At 33.3% G+C, this 15,628-nt stretch overlaps 1 protein-coding gene and 1 long non-coding RNA gene across 2 annotated transcripts in view; both read left to right on the top strand.

Moving 5' to 3' along the window:
* The window catches only part of LOC306650437, a 75,157-nt gene extending 67,066 nt beyond the window's left edge, over nt 1–8,091 (top strand). The window contains exons 13-14 of the long non-coding RNA XR_013760928.1: nt 2,249–2,448; nt 6,173–8,091. This is a non-coding gene — a long non-coding RNA (uncharacterized lncRNA). The remainder of the gene's footprint in view (nt 1–2,248; nt 2,449–6,172) is intronic.
* Nucleotides 8,092–14,366: 6,275 nt separating this feature from the next.
* Nucleotides 14,367–15,425, top strand: LOC306654655 (protein AF1q). The gene has a single exon (XM_079128467.1). It carries the CDS (start codon nt 14,517–14,519, stop codon nt 14,787–14,789), a length of 273 nt encoding a protein of 90 aa, XP_078984593.1. The 5' UTR covers nt 14,367–14,516; the 3' UTR covers nt 14,790–15,425.
* The last annotated feature ends 203 nt before the right edge of the window (nt 15,426–15,628 follow it).

Here is a 15,628-nt window from a genome sequence, read left to right as displayed (position 1 = left end):
GCTGTAGAATTTACATGGCAGAGCTATTGTTGATCCTAGCCTCCCTTATAAAAACTTGATAATGGTAAACAATATGTGTGTTTGTGTGTATCCTCATTGGATATCATCTTTAATCCAGTTAAACTGTGTTTAATTTGTTCATTTGTCCATGTTGTCTGCATTGGAGGACTTAAAGGAGAGGAAGAGAGAATCTATAATCTATTAAATTTAAATTAAATTGGCTATTTCTCACTTTGCAGCCATTGATATGTTTGTTTACTCAAAACATATGTAACAAATTTAGTTTCATATTTTATGAAAGACTCAACTAAATAAATTACAAAATGAAAAGCATCCCAGTAGGAAGTGGGAAAGCAAATAAAAATGATTTATAAAGGAAAAGCTTTGTGAATGGCCAAGAGAATAAAAATTTGCTCAACCTTATGAATCTTTACAATTAAATAATGAAATTTTGATTTATAAGTGACATATATATGACTCATACTGACATGTTTGAAATATATATGAAATTAATCAACAATTACCTTTTTTCACCTATCAGATTAGCAGGTTATATGTTAACATTTAATGTGGAGAGTTTATATTATCATGTATTAAAAACTTTCAGAAAGACAGTAGAAAATATATATGAGATAGAAATAGTAAATATATCAGAAAAATAGAAAATTTATATCAAATTTTGACACAAGATTTCATTTTTTAGAAATTTATTTGTAGGATGTAAAAGGAAGCCTTAAAGATGTCTATAATATCGACTACTTATAGTAAATAAATTACAGTTGTAAAATAGTAAATAATCTGTTTTATCAAATCATAGTGAAATTAGTGATGATATAGTCATCCCATTGGATTTTTAGTAAAATGTGGTAATTGTGATCTAATTGATTGAGATGAAAATGTTGCTTTCAAAGGGTAATTTATTTGCTTGTTACTGCGTACCAACCATGTTTCACATATTAACATTGTAATTCATTAATGTGAATTAATATGTGTATATGCTTGTTCTGATATTGGTCAATAAACCAATCATAGAGGAAGAATACTCACAAAAATGTTTATTGTGAGTTCTGGTCATTATTTTGCTTTGTCATATTTTATTAGTGTATAGTTGGAATTATATACAGTATTCCTTATTTTTTGAGTGTCTGTCCCACATGGAGATAAATTTACATATAAATTATTTTATTTGTTGCTAACCATATGGTGTAGGGCACATATTCCTTTTTTAAGCCACATAAATTGAGGCTATTTGTGTAATTCATCCTGTTCTTCAAAACTTTTAAAAAGCTAGGCTTTCCCCAAACCACCATCACAAAAAAAAAAGCACAACCTTTGAATGATAATAGAAATATGTAGTGTTCAACATTATCACAACTTTTAAATGATAACAATTAAACATAATTTCCTAATGTGTTGATCAAAACCATGTTTTGTGGAAGAATGCATGTGTCAAAGGTCATTTTCATTCTGTATGTTTAATGCTCAATGTTATGTGAATTACTATGTGCAGCTTCTCAAGATTAAAGTGTTGGGCTATTGCAAGTACAGGAGAAACAGATGAGCAAGACATTGGTTTTTAGAAAATTAAACTTTTAAGAGGTGCGACCTCTAGTAATATAGGGTACCATTATTTAGTAGATGGAATTCTGTGTTCCTGGGGTCAAAATTCTGAAATACTATGGGATTGAAAGTGAAAGACCAAGGAGAAGTGTCCAAAAAGAAGTCACTAACTGGAAAAAAATGACTTTTGATTATACCTAATGATAGGTTATCTCAAGCTAAAAACAATTAAAAACAACAAAAAGGCCATTGGGAATCCCCGAATAAAGAAATAAGTGACAGCTAACGTAGATTTTAATGTCATAACTCTCCTGTTGGAATTTTTTTCCAAATGTAATTTATGACCATATGTTCTCGATTCTAAACAACCTTCCTCATTTGAAAATGTGTTCTATAATTAGTTCACTTATCCTCAGTTATCTTCATTCATTCTAACCCTTTTGTAATTAAACATTTTGTGTTTTCAAGTGTAATTATTTAGCAGTTCTTAGATTATAACTAAACATGGTCAAGATGATAAGCATGAGGAATGACAAATTTTATTATACTGTGTTACAACAGTTGCTGAAATATGCTTAAAACGGACTAGTTTGTAATGGAAAGAATGTGCTATGCTATTGTTACCCTTCCTTTTTATTTTCTGGTATTTGGACATGGGAGGGAGATTGATTGTGTAAGATTCTTGCAGTTGGGGCTCTGGAACATTGAGAATAATGGAGAAGGAACACGAATACAGAAACAGAAAGCAGTCAGAGATGAGCGAAACTGTATCCCTTAAAAAGGACCATTGGATACCAAACAGTGAACCACCTCTGGTTTTCACAGACACCATTTGGGGATAATTGGACACCGTAAATCTCTTGAAGGATGAGAAAGTGGTTAATGGTGGTAAGATGTTTATAGTATTTTAAAACTAACATGTGAATGAATGAATGAATGAGTGAATAATTAGGGCAGAAGATAAAGCTGTTTTAGTAATAGAAAGCCCTCAAGTATACAGGGAATAATAATATCAACATTTGACAAGAATCACAGATTTTTTCATCCAGGAACCATTAAAGGAAGCTAGAACTTGGGGGAAATTTGAGGCGAAAAAAAGGATACTTCCATAGGCTGCAATTATCTGCTCCAAGAGGTAATTACAAAGTTACAAAAGGAAAATTGTAACTTCATGGTGGAATACCTAATAGATACCACGTGAATAAAGAGGTGATATGTAATACCACCAATAATAGAAACATCTGGGAATACAGATAGGATGTATTGAGGAGAACCCAGTTTTATTTCTGTAGTATCACTAACATAAAATGAATATACTTGTGAGGAAGCATCAGACTCAAATTCAGTGACATTCTAATTTTAATCATCAAACATTAATATTGCTGAGGAAGTGATCTAGATTATTTTACACTAAATAGAATTGAATGTAATATCGTTTTAGGATTTCTATAAAGGATAGAAAAAAGAAAATTGGACCAATTTGAAGAAAGTCTATCAAGTAAATTATAATTTATAAATTTTTAACAGATAACGATACTAAGACTTTGTAAAAGAAAATCCTTGTTTTTAACAAATAAGAGTAAAATTATTTGGAGGCCAGAGGAACATCATAGCTAAAATTTTCAACTTGTTTAGATAAAATGATAGATGCATGTACATATTTTGGGAAAAAAAATTCTAGAGAATGTGAGAAGAGACAGATGAAACACCTAGCAAATAAGTTATTCAATGAAAATTATCTAGAAATTATGGGTAAAATTCTTAAATCAGAAATTAGGTCAAAACAATGTAAAAGATAAAGTAACTAGAGGAATTGTTTGAGCAGATGGCTTCAAGCATTTGTTCAAGCATTGCTGTCAATAGACCTTTTTTTATTTATTTATATGTGGTGCTAAGAATCAAACCCAGTGCCTCACACATACTAGGCAAGCTCTCTTCCACTGAGCTACAACCCCAGCCCTTCAAGCCTTTTTGTAGGTTCACCATATATTGAGTGTAGGATAAATACCCATATACTTTGATTCCAGTGGCCCTTGGATGTATTTGCATTTGAGTACTTTTCATTAAAGGAAAGTTTTTGCCCTGAATTATTTCACATAACACACTGTTTTCCAGGTTTGCTTGTGTCTAACCTTGTATGGGAACTCCGTTCCTTTTGATGGGTGAATGGTATTCTATTATATAGATATACTACACATTTATTTATTCATTAGTGAATAGACACTTGGGTTGTTCCAGCATCTGATTATGATAAATATCCCTGCTAGGAATTTATGTGGAGATTTTTGTGTATGTATTTTCAGTTCTCTTAAAGATAGATTATGGTAACTGTATTTGTCATTTTGGAGAACAATCAGAGTTTTTTAGATTATTCTTTATTTGAAGACAGATAATGTATATTATATTAGATATTACTATTCTGTTAAATATTTTTATAGTAGAAATAAATTTAAAAATTAAATCATGAACATTCTTTGCCTCACGTTCACCCAATAAGTTGAATCCAATAATCATTACACATATTTGTTTTTGTCTTAGTTTGAAATGGCATATGATTAATGTTGACTTGAATTCAAAATACTTCCTTGTTATTAAGCATTTCTTAACATGCAGAGAAAGTATGTAGAACAGAAGCATTATATATTTACACTCCAGAGTAGTAAGATAAGTTAGGAATTTAAGTTAGTAAGATAAGTTAGGAAATAAGTTAGTTCAGTGGAATTTTGACACAGAAACAAATTTACATAATATTTATGTAAGAACTTCAGTGGAACACAGCTTATTATCTGATGTCATCTCCTTCATTTCTTTGTGATTTTCATTGTCCATATATAAATCAATAGGCTGTTTTCTCTAGGTCCTGTCTCATAGGAGGATAACATATACTCCTTTGATATGTAAAAACATATGCTACTTTTAAAGGAGAAATAGTTCCCTTTGAATGAAGGTGCCTGAATATTATGGAAGTCGTAGTTTTTTTAATCTGAAAACTTTCTCCCACTAATATTAGGGTTTTAGCTTTATAACATCCCTCTAAGCACTGTTTTAGTTGCATCCCACAAATTTTAACATATTCTATTTTCATTTTTTTTTACTTCAGATTATTTTCTAATTTGCCAGGAGACCTCTGTAAACAACATTGCTTATTTAGATTTATGTTAACTTCCAGTATTTGCTATGGTTTTCCATTTATTTTTTTTTTTACTTTTAATTTTGATTAGAAAATAGATTTTGTATACTTCAAGCATTTAAAAATTCATTAGTGTGTACATTATGGCCCAGGATAGGATCTATCATGGTGAATATTCCATGTGCATTTAAAATATATTTATTATATTCCACTGTCGATGTGTAGAATGATCATTTGTTGTGGTTTTGTTCAGTTCTTTATATATTTTCTGTGTACTCACACTATTGATTACTGAGAGAATATTAGAGTCTCCATATGATTGTCACTTCTACTTTTAGCTTCTTGCACATTGTTAGTTGTATATACATTCATGACTGTTATCTTGGATAAGGAATACAGACAATATCCCTCATTTTCTTAGAGAACTTTCCTTTCTTTGATACTTAATCTTCCTTTTAACTTGTGTTTGCATGATAATTCTTTCTACTACATTCCATTACTTTGTGTAGAGGTGTATAGCTGGCATGGGATAGAACTCAGGGCCTCATGTGTATTTGACAAAAACTTCTACACTTGAGCTGCATCTGCAGTCCCATCGTGAAGGGGCTTTAACCGACTTACATCATTATATTTCAGGTGGTTTTATTATAAATAGCATATACCAGATTTTTTTTCTTGGTAAGTAGTTTTAGGGTTTGTCTTTTAGCCCTTCCCTCCTTCCTGAACCAGGTTGATAGCAGAGAAAAGGAAAACCACCAAATATATTGATGTGTCATGATACTTTTGAGTTCCATAATTCACCTTGAAATATTTATTCTTTAGAGTCCTATGCTAGCATTTCCAGGTGTTTCTCCTGGGATACTTAATTGAATTCTGGATTTGAGTTAGGATGTACCATGTTTACTACATCTTAATACTTTGATGTGTCACTCCTATACTGTTGTGTTGTATTTGGTTCTTGTTTTTTAAATATATAATTTTGATTTATTTTATGAAGCTTCTAATTTTTCTTATCTTTTTTCATCATATATAGAAACATTTAAAAATAAATTTCCATGTCCTACATATAGATTTTTATGTACTGTGATAATAGATTTCCAAAGTTCTTATCTCTTACTTCCAGAATATCAGTCCCACCACACCCCTGTGGGTATCTTTCATTTTACACTTCATAGCCATGTTCATGAAAGTCTTTATTAGAACAAATAAAACTTTGGACTCTCATTCTAGCAGAAAATTGATCTACCACTGGTTTGTCTAGCATGGTAGAGATGATTAGTGACTGTCTGCATAATAAATAAATTAGGGAGGAAATAGTGAATAAGCGAAATGACAAAAGTGACCGAGGACCAAAGAACTGTGACTTATTTGCAAATAACTATTATTTATGATAACTACACTGGAATTAATTATTGTTATTTTGTTAATGAATTTCCCGAATTTTTTGATCTGATTTGTTTTCTTCATGATGTTTTCCTGCAGGTCAAAGTTCGTAACATGTTCGAGTGCTTCAGGGAAGGAGGTGAGCAATTGCTGTGATACTTTCTAAAAAATTTATATGTACTGTTGCCAGAGTTGTCACAGTTTCAAGGTCTGTGAGTTCATAATTTCAGAGGCCAAAGGAGAATAATTTTATGATAGACTTTTCCCTATGAATATCCCTTCATTGTTTACATTGTTTAAAGAATTGTCATTATTGTGTCTTCCCTTTTAAAATTTATTTTTGAAGTCTGGATAATTTTAGAGAATCACTGACATATTTCTTTTTTGACCGTTTTGTGTTAAATAATCTTAGAGTGACATTTAAGTGTGCTATATATTATATATCTGGAACATCCAAAACATAGATATTTCTACTCATATTTGTGCTGTAATCATGGTATTTATTTATTTTTGGTACTGGAAATTGAACCCAAGGGTGCTTAACCACTGAGCCACATCCCCAGCCCTTTTTCTAAAATTATTTTTTAGGTGTTGATTATTTTATTCACCCAGCCCTTTTAAAATATTTTATTTAGAGACAGGATCTCACTGAGTTGCTTCAGGCCTCACTAAGTTGCTGAGGCTGGCTTTGAAATCATGATCCTCCTGCATCAGCCTCCCGAGGCACTGGGATATGCCATTTATTTATTTTTTTACTACTTCTTAAAATTTCAGTGGATTAAAAGTGTTGTATTTTTAAAATTTCTAATAGATTTCACCTAATTTTGTTAGAAAATCCAATATCATATTTGTATGCTGTATACATTAGATGTCCACTATTCACCTATTAAACAAAATGTCTTTTGTACATGTAGTGTTCTTCTTAATAGTATCGTAGATAATAAAACTATGCCAAAAAAAAGCCTGGCTATGGAAATGCTTATTTGTTGGGAGGGTGCTTGTATGGATCGATGATGAGCACAATTGTCTGAGGATGCTGAGAGACTCATTCCAGATGTCAATCTGAGGTCCAGATGAGTGACCCTCTAATAGGACAAGTAAGACTCTCAGAGCCTGGCTCTAATGGTGAATCCTTAATGAAAACATAATAAAAGTGTAAGATTGCCTTTTCTTTTTCTCAAAATAGTAGTATCTTGTCCTATGTACTTTACCCATGGCTTATTTCATTTTTCTCATTTGAATGGAATTGTAGATAAATTGTATATAGGAACTATTTTCTTAATAAGTTTGGAAATGAGAAATTGAATTAAAAAGGGTTAAGCAACTGTTATGGTACTGAAAGGCTAATTAATGGTGGGCTAAAGAGAAGAATTATGCATGCCTGTAAATGTTGACAATGAAACAATTTCAGTTCTTTGACATTTTTATGTGAAGTATTTTCTGAGACTATTTTTTTTCCCTGTTTTGTTTTGCTGAGGTAGAGAAGAGGAGGGCTTTAATGAGGTCCTCCAATTCAGAAAATAGGGGTAAGTAGTTTAATCAGCATCCTCTGAAATTCATACACCATGTGTTTTGTGCCACATGTTCAGATTTTTGTGTTTATTTTTTCAATGACTTATTGGGTAATATCTATATGAAGTGACTTTTTGTTTGGTGTTGTCCACCTGCATTACTGAATTATCAGATTTTTGCATGGAATGACAATTATAAAACTTTGAGAAATTTTTTAGTTTTATATTACAATAAAATATCTTTAGGGGTACTCCAACTATGCTGAAGGTTATGGATGATTATTACTGTTCTTTTCATGAAGATTTGAATTTGTTGTTTTCTTACATTTCCTTGATCTGGAAAATTGTATACCAAGGTATAAGATTTTTGTAAGGCCATGAAGATTTTAATGACAAATAATCATGCATGAAGTACTTCATACTTCTGAAACAAAAATAAGCTTAATTTTTCAGTGGTCATATAATGGAATTTCATATGCAGAATCATCATTTATTTTTGAAATTGAAGCTAGTGCCCCGGCCCACAGGACATCAACGGGTACCTGGAGGGGGGTGCTGGGATTGAAAGAGACAAGAGACAAGAGAAATGGAGACAAGACAAAAGCCTGATCAAGTCTCGTTTATTAGAGGAATAAACACAGTTAATATAAAGTACAGAAACCAATCAGAGTAAAGCGCGCAAAGGCAAGACTAGTCTCGCACCAGAACTCCAATAAGGAAGTGTAGTTGTCCAATCATGAAGCACCACGCAATCTAGTGTGATGCACCTGGTATAGTCTGACAGGTGTGTAAACAGGTAATGGCACGCCCCACCAGCATCTGGCAGGTGCCATCTTAGCTCAGCATGAGGCGAGGCAGGGGTCGTGACCATGAGTCAAAGCGCCTGACCATGAGCCAAGGCGCGTGACCTTGAGGCAAGGCAGGGCGCGTGACCTGCCAGCTCTGGACAAGCTAGTATCAGTAGGACAAATTGTTTTATTTTCTTTTCATGATTACACAGATTTTTTATTACCTGAGACATTCACCTGCCTGCCTCCTTTCCTTCCTTCCTTCCTTCCTTCCACTTAAACTGGACCCAGGGTATGCTAACTACCAATTAGATACAGCACAGACCTTTTTAATTTTAATTTTGAAACAAGGTCTTGCTACTGGTGGCCTTCAATTTGTGATCACACTTTTCCAGCCTCCCAAGAGACTGACAATACAGGCATGTACTACTGCATCTGGCTATATTATTTTTCTTTTGAAAATTTTGTTGTCATAATTTATTTCCAATAGCAATTTTTATATGGAGTGTATTTTAAAGTATGTATTTATTTCTCCAGAAACAAATATGGTAATTAACAAAAATACTGTGAAGAGTAAGAATTGTAAATTCTAGAAATAAAAGCTCATACCACATGCTGAAATGTGCCCTAACCTTTAATCACTTAAAAAAACCTTTTTAGGGTAAACATGAATAGGAGAAACACTGAAATATGTTTTTGTTTTGTTTTTTAGTACTGGGAATTGAACCCAGGGTTGTTGTACCACTGAGCTGTATCTCCAACTGTTGAATTTTATTTTGAGACATGAGATTATAAATTGTCCAAGCTGTTATAGAGCTTAATAGTCCTGGATTGTTATAGGAATTAATAGTCCTATTGCAAATTCCCAAGTGGCCGTGATTATAGGTGTGTGCCACTGTGCTCAGTATTGTTTACATGTTTTAATCTAATAAACATTTTACAAATCACTACTTTGTATATTCATCCATAATAGTATATAAATAGATTTGTGGTATCATAGCTGCTCTTCCACTCTAAGAGTATATATTGACTATAATGTTTATGTTATATATTGCCAGGGTTGAAAATGTACAACCCAGTGTGTTTTTTAAAAGAAATTTCTAAGTGTGGGAACTGAACAAAGATGAACTGTCTCATTATTCGCGTTTATATTGTTCTTTATAGTGCTATTCCATGCAATAGGTAAAGAAAAAGAAATATGCCATGATGATACTAGGAATAGACATGACTGTCTTTGCTGGTGACATCATTGTCTGTTTTTGTTTTAATTCATTTATGGTATTTTATTATAACATTTAAAATTTTTTTAATTTTCTAAATTTAATTTAAAATTTAATTGAATTTTAATTTACGTTTCATTTTTTGTTACTTAGAATTGAACCCAGGGGTAAGTTTACCAACGAGCTATATCCCTTGTTTCTAAATTTTTCTTGTTTCTAAATTTTGAGACAGGGTTTTGCTAAATGGCCTAGGCTGTCCTTGAACTTCTTGCGGTCTTCCTGCTTCAGCCTCCTGAGTCATTAGGATTACAGGTGTGTGCCACCTGACCCTGATTCATTGTGGTATATTCATACATGCACATAGCATAACTTTATTAATTCCATTCCACCCTTTTCCTGTCCCTCCTCCTTTCCCCTCATTCCCTTCCTCTATTCTTTGTTTTCATGGGATTCATCTCCCTTTTTTATCCTTATTTTGGTGAAGCTTTTGTATATGACAGAAAATATTCAATCCTTGATTTTTTAAGTTTGACTTATTTCATTTAGCATCTTGTTCTCTAGTTTCATCCATTTACCAGCAAATGCCATAATTTCATTCTTTTTTATAGTTAAGTAAAACACCATTGTGTTTATATACCACATTTTCTGTGTGTCTTGGCATCTGTAGGAGGATCCATAGCTGAGTCCCATTTAGTGTGCTCCTGAGAAAAGTGTGTATTCTGCTGCAGGGAATTGAACTCAGGGTCAATTGAACTCAGGTTACCACTGAGTTGTATCTAACTGTTGAATTTCACTGATTACTAGAGATATCGAACATTTTTTCCTGTATTTGCTGCCCCTTTGTACTTCTTCTTTTGCACATTTATTTATTGGTTTTTTTTTTGTTGTTAAGTTTTTGTAATTCTTTATACCTTCTTAATCTTCTATCAGAAGAATAGCTGACAAAGATTTTATCCCATTTTGTAGGCTCCCTCATTTTGCTTTTTTGCTGTGCAGAAACTTTTGTTTGATGGCAACCAACTTCATGGATTTTGGTTTTATTTCTTGTGCTTTGGGAATCTTGTTAAGGAATTTGTTCCAAGCAACAAAATGATGGAATATCATATTGATCCTTCTAGCAATTATAATGTTTCTGGTCTGATTCCTAAGTGTGAACCATTTTAATTTGACTTTTGCGCAGGGTGAGAGATAGGGATCTATTATCATTTTTCTACATACAGCTATCTAGTTTTGCCAGTACCATTTGTTTAAAAGGCTTTCTTTTCTCCAAAGTATATTTTCGGAAAATTTATCAAGCATATGACAGCTGTAAGTATGCAATTTTGTCTGTTTCTTCTATTCTTTTCCATTGGTCTTGATGTCTCTTTTGATGCCAATACCATGTTGTTTTTGTTACCACAGCTCAGTAGTATAATTTCAGATCAGGTATTGTGAAGCTTCCTGCTTTGCTTTTCTTGCTCAGTGTCTCTTTGGCTATACTGGGTCTCTTAGTCTTCCAAATGAATTAAAATTTTTAAAAATTCTTTGAAGAATGTTATTGGTTTTTATTTTTTATTTTTTATACATATTTTAATAGTTGATAGACCTTTACTTTATTCATTTATTTATATGTGGTGCTGAGTATCAAACCCAGTGCCTCACACCTGCTAGGCAAGCACTCTACCACTGAGCCACAACCCCAGCCCATCATTGGTATTTTAATGGGGACTGCAATTGATTATGTGTATTACTTTTGGCAGTATGGCCATTTTGACAGTATTAATTCTGCCTATCCAAGAACATGGAATGTCTTTCCATCTTCTAAGGTCTTCCTCAGTTTATTTCTTCAGTGTTCTATAATTTTCACTGTAAAGCTCTTATCGCCTTGGTTTGCTTAATTACTAAGTTTTTTTTTTTTTTTTTTTTTTTACCTTATTGTAAATGGAATGTTTTTCCTGATTTCTTTCTTGACTGAATCACTTTTGGAAAGATACTGATTTATGGGTATTGATCTTGCATCCTACAGAACTCATTCATAATCTCTAGAAGTCTTGTGGTAAAGGTTTTGGGGTCTTTAAATATAGGATTATGTCATTCACAAACAGAGATTGTTTCACTTCTCATTTTCATATCTGTATCCATTTGTTTTTCTTGTCTGATTGCTCTAATGTTTTGAGGACTATATTAATTAGGAGTGGTGAGATTAAACAGCCACTTGTTCCTGATTTTAGAGGAAATGCTTTTTGTTTTTTCTCCATTTACTATGATGTTGGCTTTGGGTTTATCATTAATAACCTGTATGATATTGAGGTAAGTTCTTTCCATTCAGTAGCTTCTCAAGTGTTTTTAACATGAATGGGTGCTGGATTTTATTGAAGATCTTTTCTGCCTCCATTGAGATGCAGATTCTGCCACTTGTGCTGGTCCTTAATTTTAGTACTGTTTTAGTGAGGTTCCTTTGTTACTCACCTCCCGGAGGAGAAGACTTCCTGTTTTATGTATTTGGTGCTGAGAAACTTCAGGCTCTTTAGTTTTCCTTGTGGGATAGGTCTTTTACCAATAGAATCTTGCAGTTTTGTTTATCTGGGAATGTTTTAAATTCTCCTTCATTTTTCAATAATAATTTTGTTACATAAAGAATTTCAGGTTGACTTTTTTTCTTTCAACATTTTAAATATGTCATCTTAATTTTTTCTGGCCTCCATAATTTCTGATTAGAGGTCTTCTATTAGTTTTATTAAGGATTACTATTTTAAAGCTTCTCTCTTTGTCCTTAACTTTTAAAAATCTATGATATATGAAGGTGTATTTCTGTACAGTTATCCTACTTGCAGTTGCAGTTCATTAGTCTCATGTGTAGATAATTACTTGCATTACATTTGGAGAGTTTTGTTTCTCTTCAAACATTCTTTTTCTTTTTTCTAACTCTAAATGTTAGTATGTTTTTTTCTTTTCCTTTTTGTATCATAGATTACATTAATTCGATTGTCTTTTATTCAAACTTGTTGCTCGGTATTTTTCTGCAAGCTCAAATAAGCTGAATATTTTATGTTTGTTTTGAGATGGGCTCTTACTATTTCCCAGATTTCAATCAAATTCCTGGGCTTGCCTCACCAGGGGTAGTTGGTAACATAGGTATACCCACTCCTCATGACTTGAATTTTTACCTTTACTTTTCTATTTCTATTTATTTTATATTTCACTTACTTACAATTTCTGTATTTAGATTGGTGTTGTCTATTTGATAAGATAGTGTTCTCTTATTTTCCTTAATTTAATTTGGACATGGTTCCTGTAAATTCTTTGAAATATTGATAGTATCTGATTTAGTTAAAGCATTTTTCTAACATCTCATATAGCAAAGCTTCCTCAAAAGTAATCTTTATTGCCTGAATTGTTTTCTTCCATGGACCAGATTTTCCTGTTTCTTTGTGTATGTCATATTTTTTCAACAGTAGATATTTTATAGAACATAAAACAATTCTGAAAGTAGTATATCTTCCCATAGTTGGTTGTTGCTCTTTCTTTTATGAATTCTTGAGCTAATTTTATAAAGTCTGTATTCATTTTCATATGTAGCTAGTATATTCACTGTAGCTGAAGTAATAAATCACCTAAAATTTGACAGAGGCTTATTTAAATGACTCGCACCAATAAATTTTTATCCCTTGAAGAAGAACTCTGTATTTATCTTGCAACGTTACTTGAACATTTAGTCAGGCAATGTAAATTTTGGTGCGGTCTTCATTTTATGTCTTTTTACAGCCTAAACATTAACCAGAGATGAGACATTTGGACTTTTTCAACTCTTTTGTGAGTATATACGCTGATATACTTACATATGAATAAAGTTCTCTAGATTTATGAGAATATGCCAGTGATTTTCAAAGGCCCTAGTGGGCATATCATTTCTCAGATCATAAGTATTTATCCAAGTTCTTGATAAATGCACTGATGTTTCCCTTATTTTCAGAGTGAACATTGAGTCAAAGGAAATAACAATGTCCTATATAATGTAACCTTTCCTGAGAACTAGATAGAGGTTGGCCCCCAATCCTTGTTGAATGGTTTATTTTTGACATTTACGTTGTGTTAGTCAGCTTTCTGTAACTATTAAAAAAATACCTGAGATACAATTAAAAAGGGTACAGATTTCATTTGGCTCATTGTTTCAGAGGTTTCATTCTATGGTTGTTTGACTATGTTGCTTTGGGCCTATGGTAGCACATTACATTATGGCAGGAGGACATGGTGCAGGGAGCCTATTTACCTCCTGGTGGACAAGAAGAAGTAATAAAGAAAGATCAGGGATCATAATCCCAGTATTCTCTTGAACAGTATACCTCCTATAACCTAACTTCTTCCCAATTGTCCCCACTTCCTAAAGGTTATATCCACTCCTATTAGTGTCCCTGGCTGGAGACCAAGCCCTGCACCCATGAGCCTTGCATATGGTTAGAAAAATTCAGGATTCAAATTATACCACAGTGTTTGTGAAATATTTCACTGGTTCTGAGATTCAAAGCTATAAGAAAATACATATTTAGAAGGGTGTGATTTCTTCTTAACCTTAAATCCTTATCCCCTTCCCACTTATTTTGGCTCTTCTTTTATTTACCTGGTAGTTAACCAGCTTTGTAACTTCTTATTTTCCTGTATGGACTGATTGAAATAAAATACAACATACAAAAAAGAACAGCAACAACAAAAAGAATAGACTAACTGAAAAAATGAAAAAAGTAGGTCAGTATTAAAACTTGTTATGTAGGTATAATTAAAACATGAAAACCGGACTCAGTCACTGTGGAGGGAGAGGGAGTGAGAGGACAAAGCCGTTCAAACCTCAGCAGCTTCCTTTTTCTTCATCCCCGAGCAGACCCCGGAGCCCCTGAGGCCCTCCCTACATCTTTGGAACACGCTAGTAATTCATTGATAACAGGAAACTATGAGGGACCCTGTGAGTAGCCAGTACAGCTCCTTTCTTTTCTGGAGGATGCCTATTCCAGAACTGGATCTGTCGGAGCTGGAAGGCCTGGGTCTGTCAGATACACCCACCTACAAGATCAAGGACAGCAGCGTTGGCAAAATGACCGGGCAAGCAACAGGAGCAGAACAAGAGAAAAACCCAGAAGGTGATACCCTCCTAGAGTACAGCACCTTCAACTTCTGGAGAGCTCCCATTGCCAGCATCCACTCCTTCGAATTGGACTTGCTCTAGGCTAAGACTTACCTCTCCTACCACCTTGCCCTTACTGTCTTCTCTTTCAAGCCCCTTCCTTCTCATCCCTTTCCCAAATTAATCTTGTTCTCTTCTCTCTATTGTGTTGGTGGTGCTGATGAATCTGCCAGTTGTTTGTTTGTTTATTTATTTAACTACCTACCTACTTAATCCATTTCTCTCAAAAGCCCTCACACCAAAGTAAAGGGTTCAAGTAAGGGAGTACTGGATCACAGAAATCCTAACCCCACCCCCTGGATTAACCCCAGAAAATAGGCTTTGGGGAGGCATCAGGGAGTAGTAGTGTAAAATAGAAGACCATTTTGATTTCATTTTTAATCAGCTTTAAAGATTGTTCATACCCTCTGGCAGAGGGCTTGCTTGGCATGTGTAAGACCTTGGGTTTGATCCCTAGCACCACAAAAAAGAAAAAGGTTGCTTAAACCTTTGTAGTTTCCTGTAGTTACCAGTAAACTTAAGTATTTTTTCCAGGGTTAGTAAAAATCTTCTAATTTTTAATTTAAGATGACTTGCCACACAGAATGATCCAAAAATGCTAAAATGATAATTTTTTTAATCCTGCTCCCTATAATACATTCTTTTCCCCAGAGAAATTGGAGGTTAAGGTATAAAACAAGAGGAAATAATACATTTTGGAAAATGAAAATATGGGAAAGCACTGAATCATTTCAGAAATAGTTGAAGCTCTTTCCTTCCAAAAAGTGCTCTTTTCTTTGTTTTCTGCAGTCCTGGGGATCCAACCTAGGGGCCTTTTATCACTGAACTATATCCCTAGCCCATTTTATTTTTTTAATTTTGAGATGGGGTCTGAGTTGCCC

This window comes from Sciurus vulgaris (genome assembly GCF_902686455.1).
Source record: "Sciurus vulgaris genome assembly, chromosome: 2".
Classification (NCBI taxonomy): domain Eukaryota; kingdom Metazoa; phylum Chordata; class Mammalia; order Rodentia; family Sciuridae; genus Sciurus; species Sciurus vulgaris.
The sequence above is the reverse complement of the archived record's forward strand: the minus strand, read 5'-3'. Positions and strand labels throughout refer to the sequence as shown.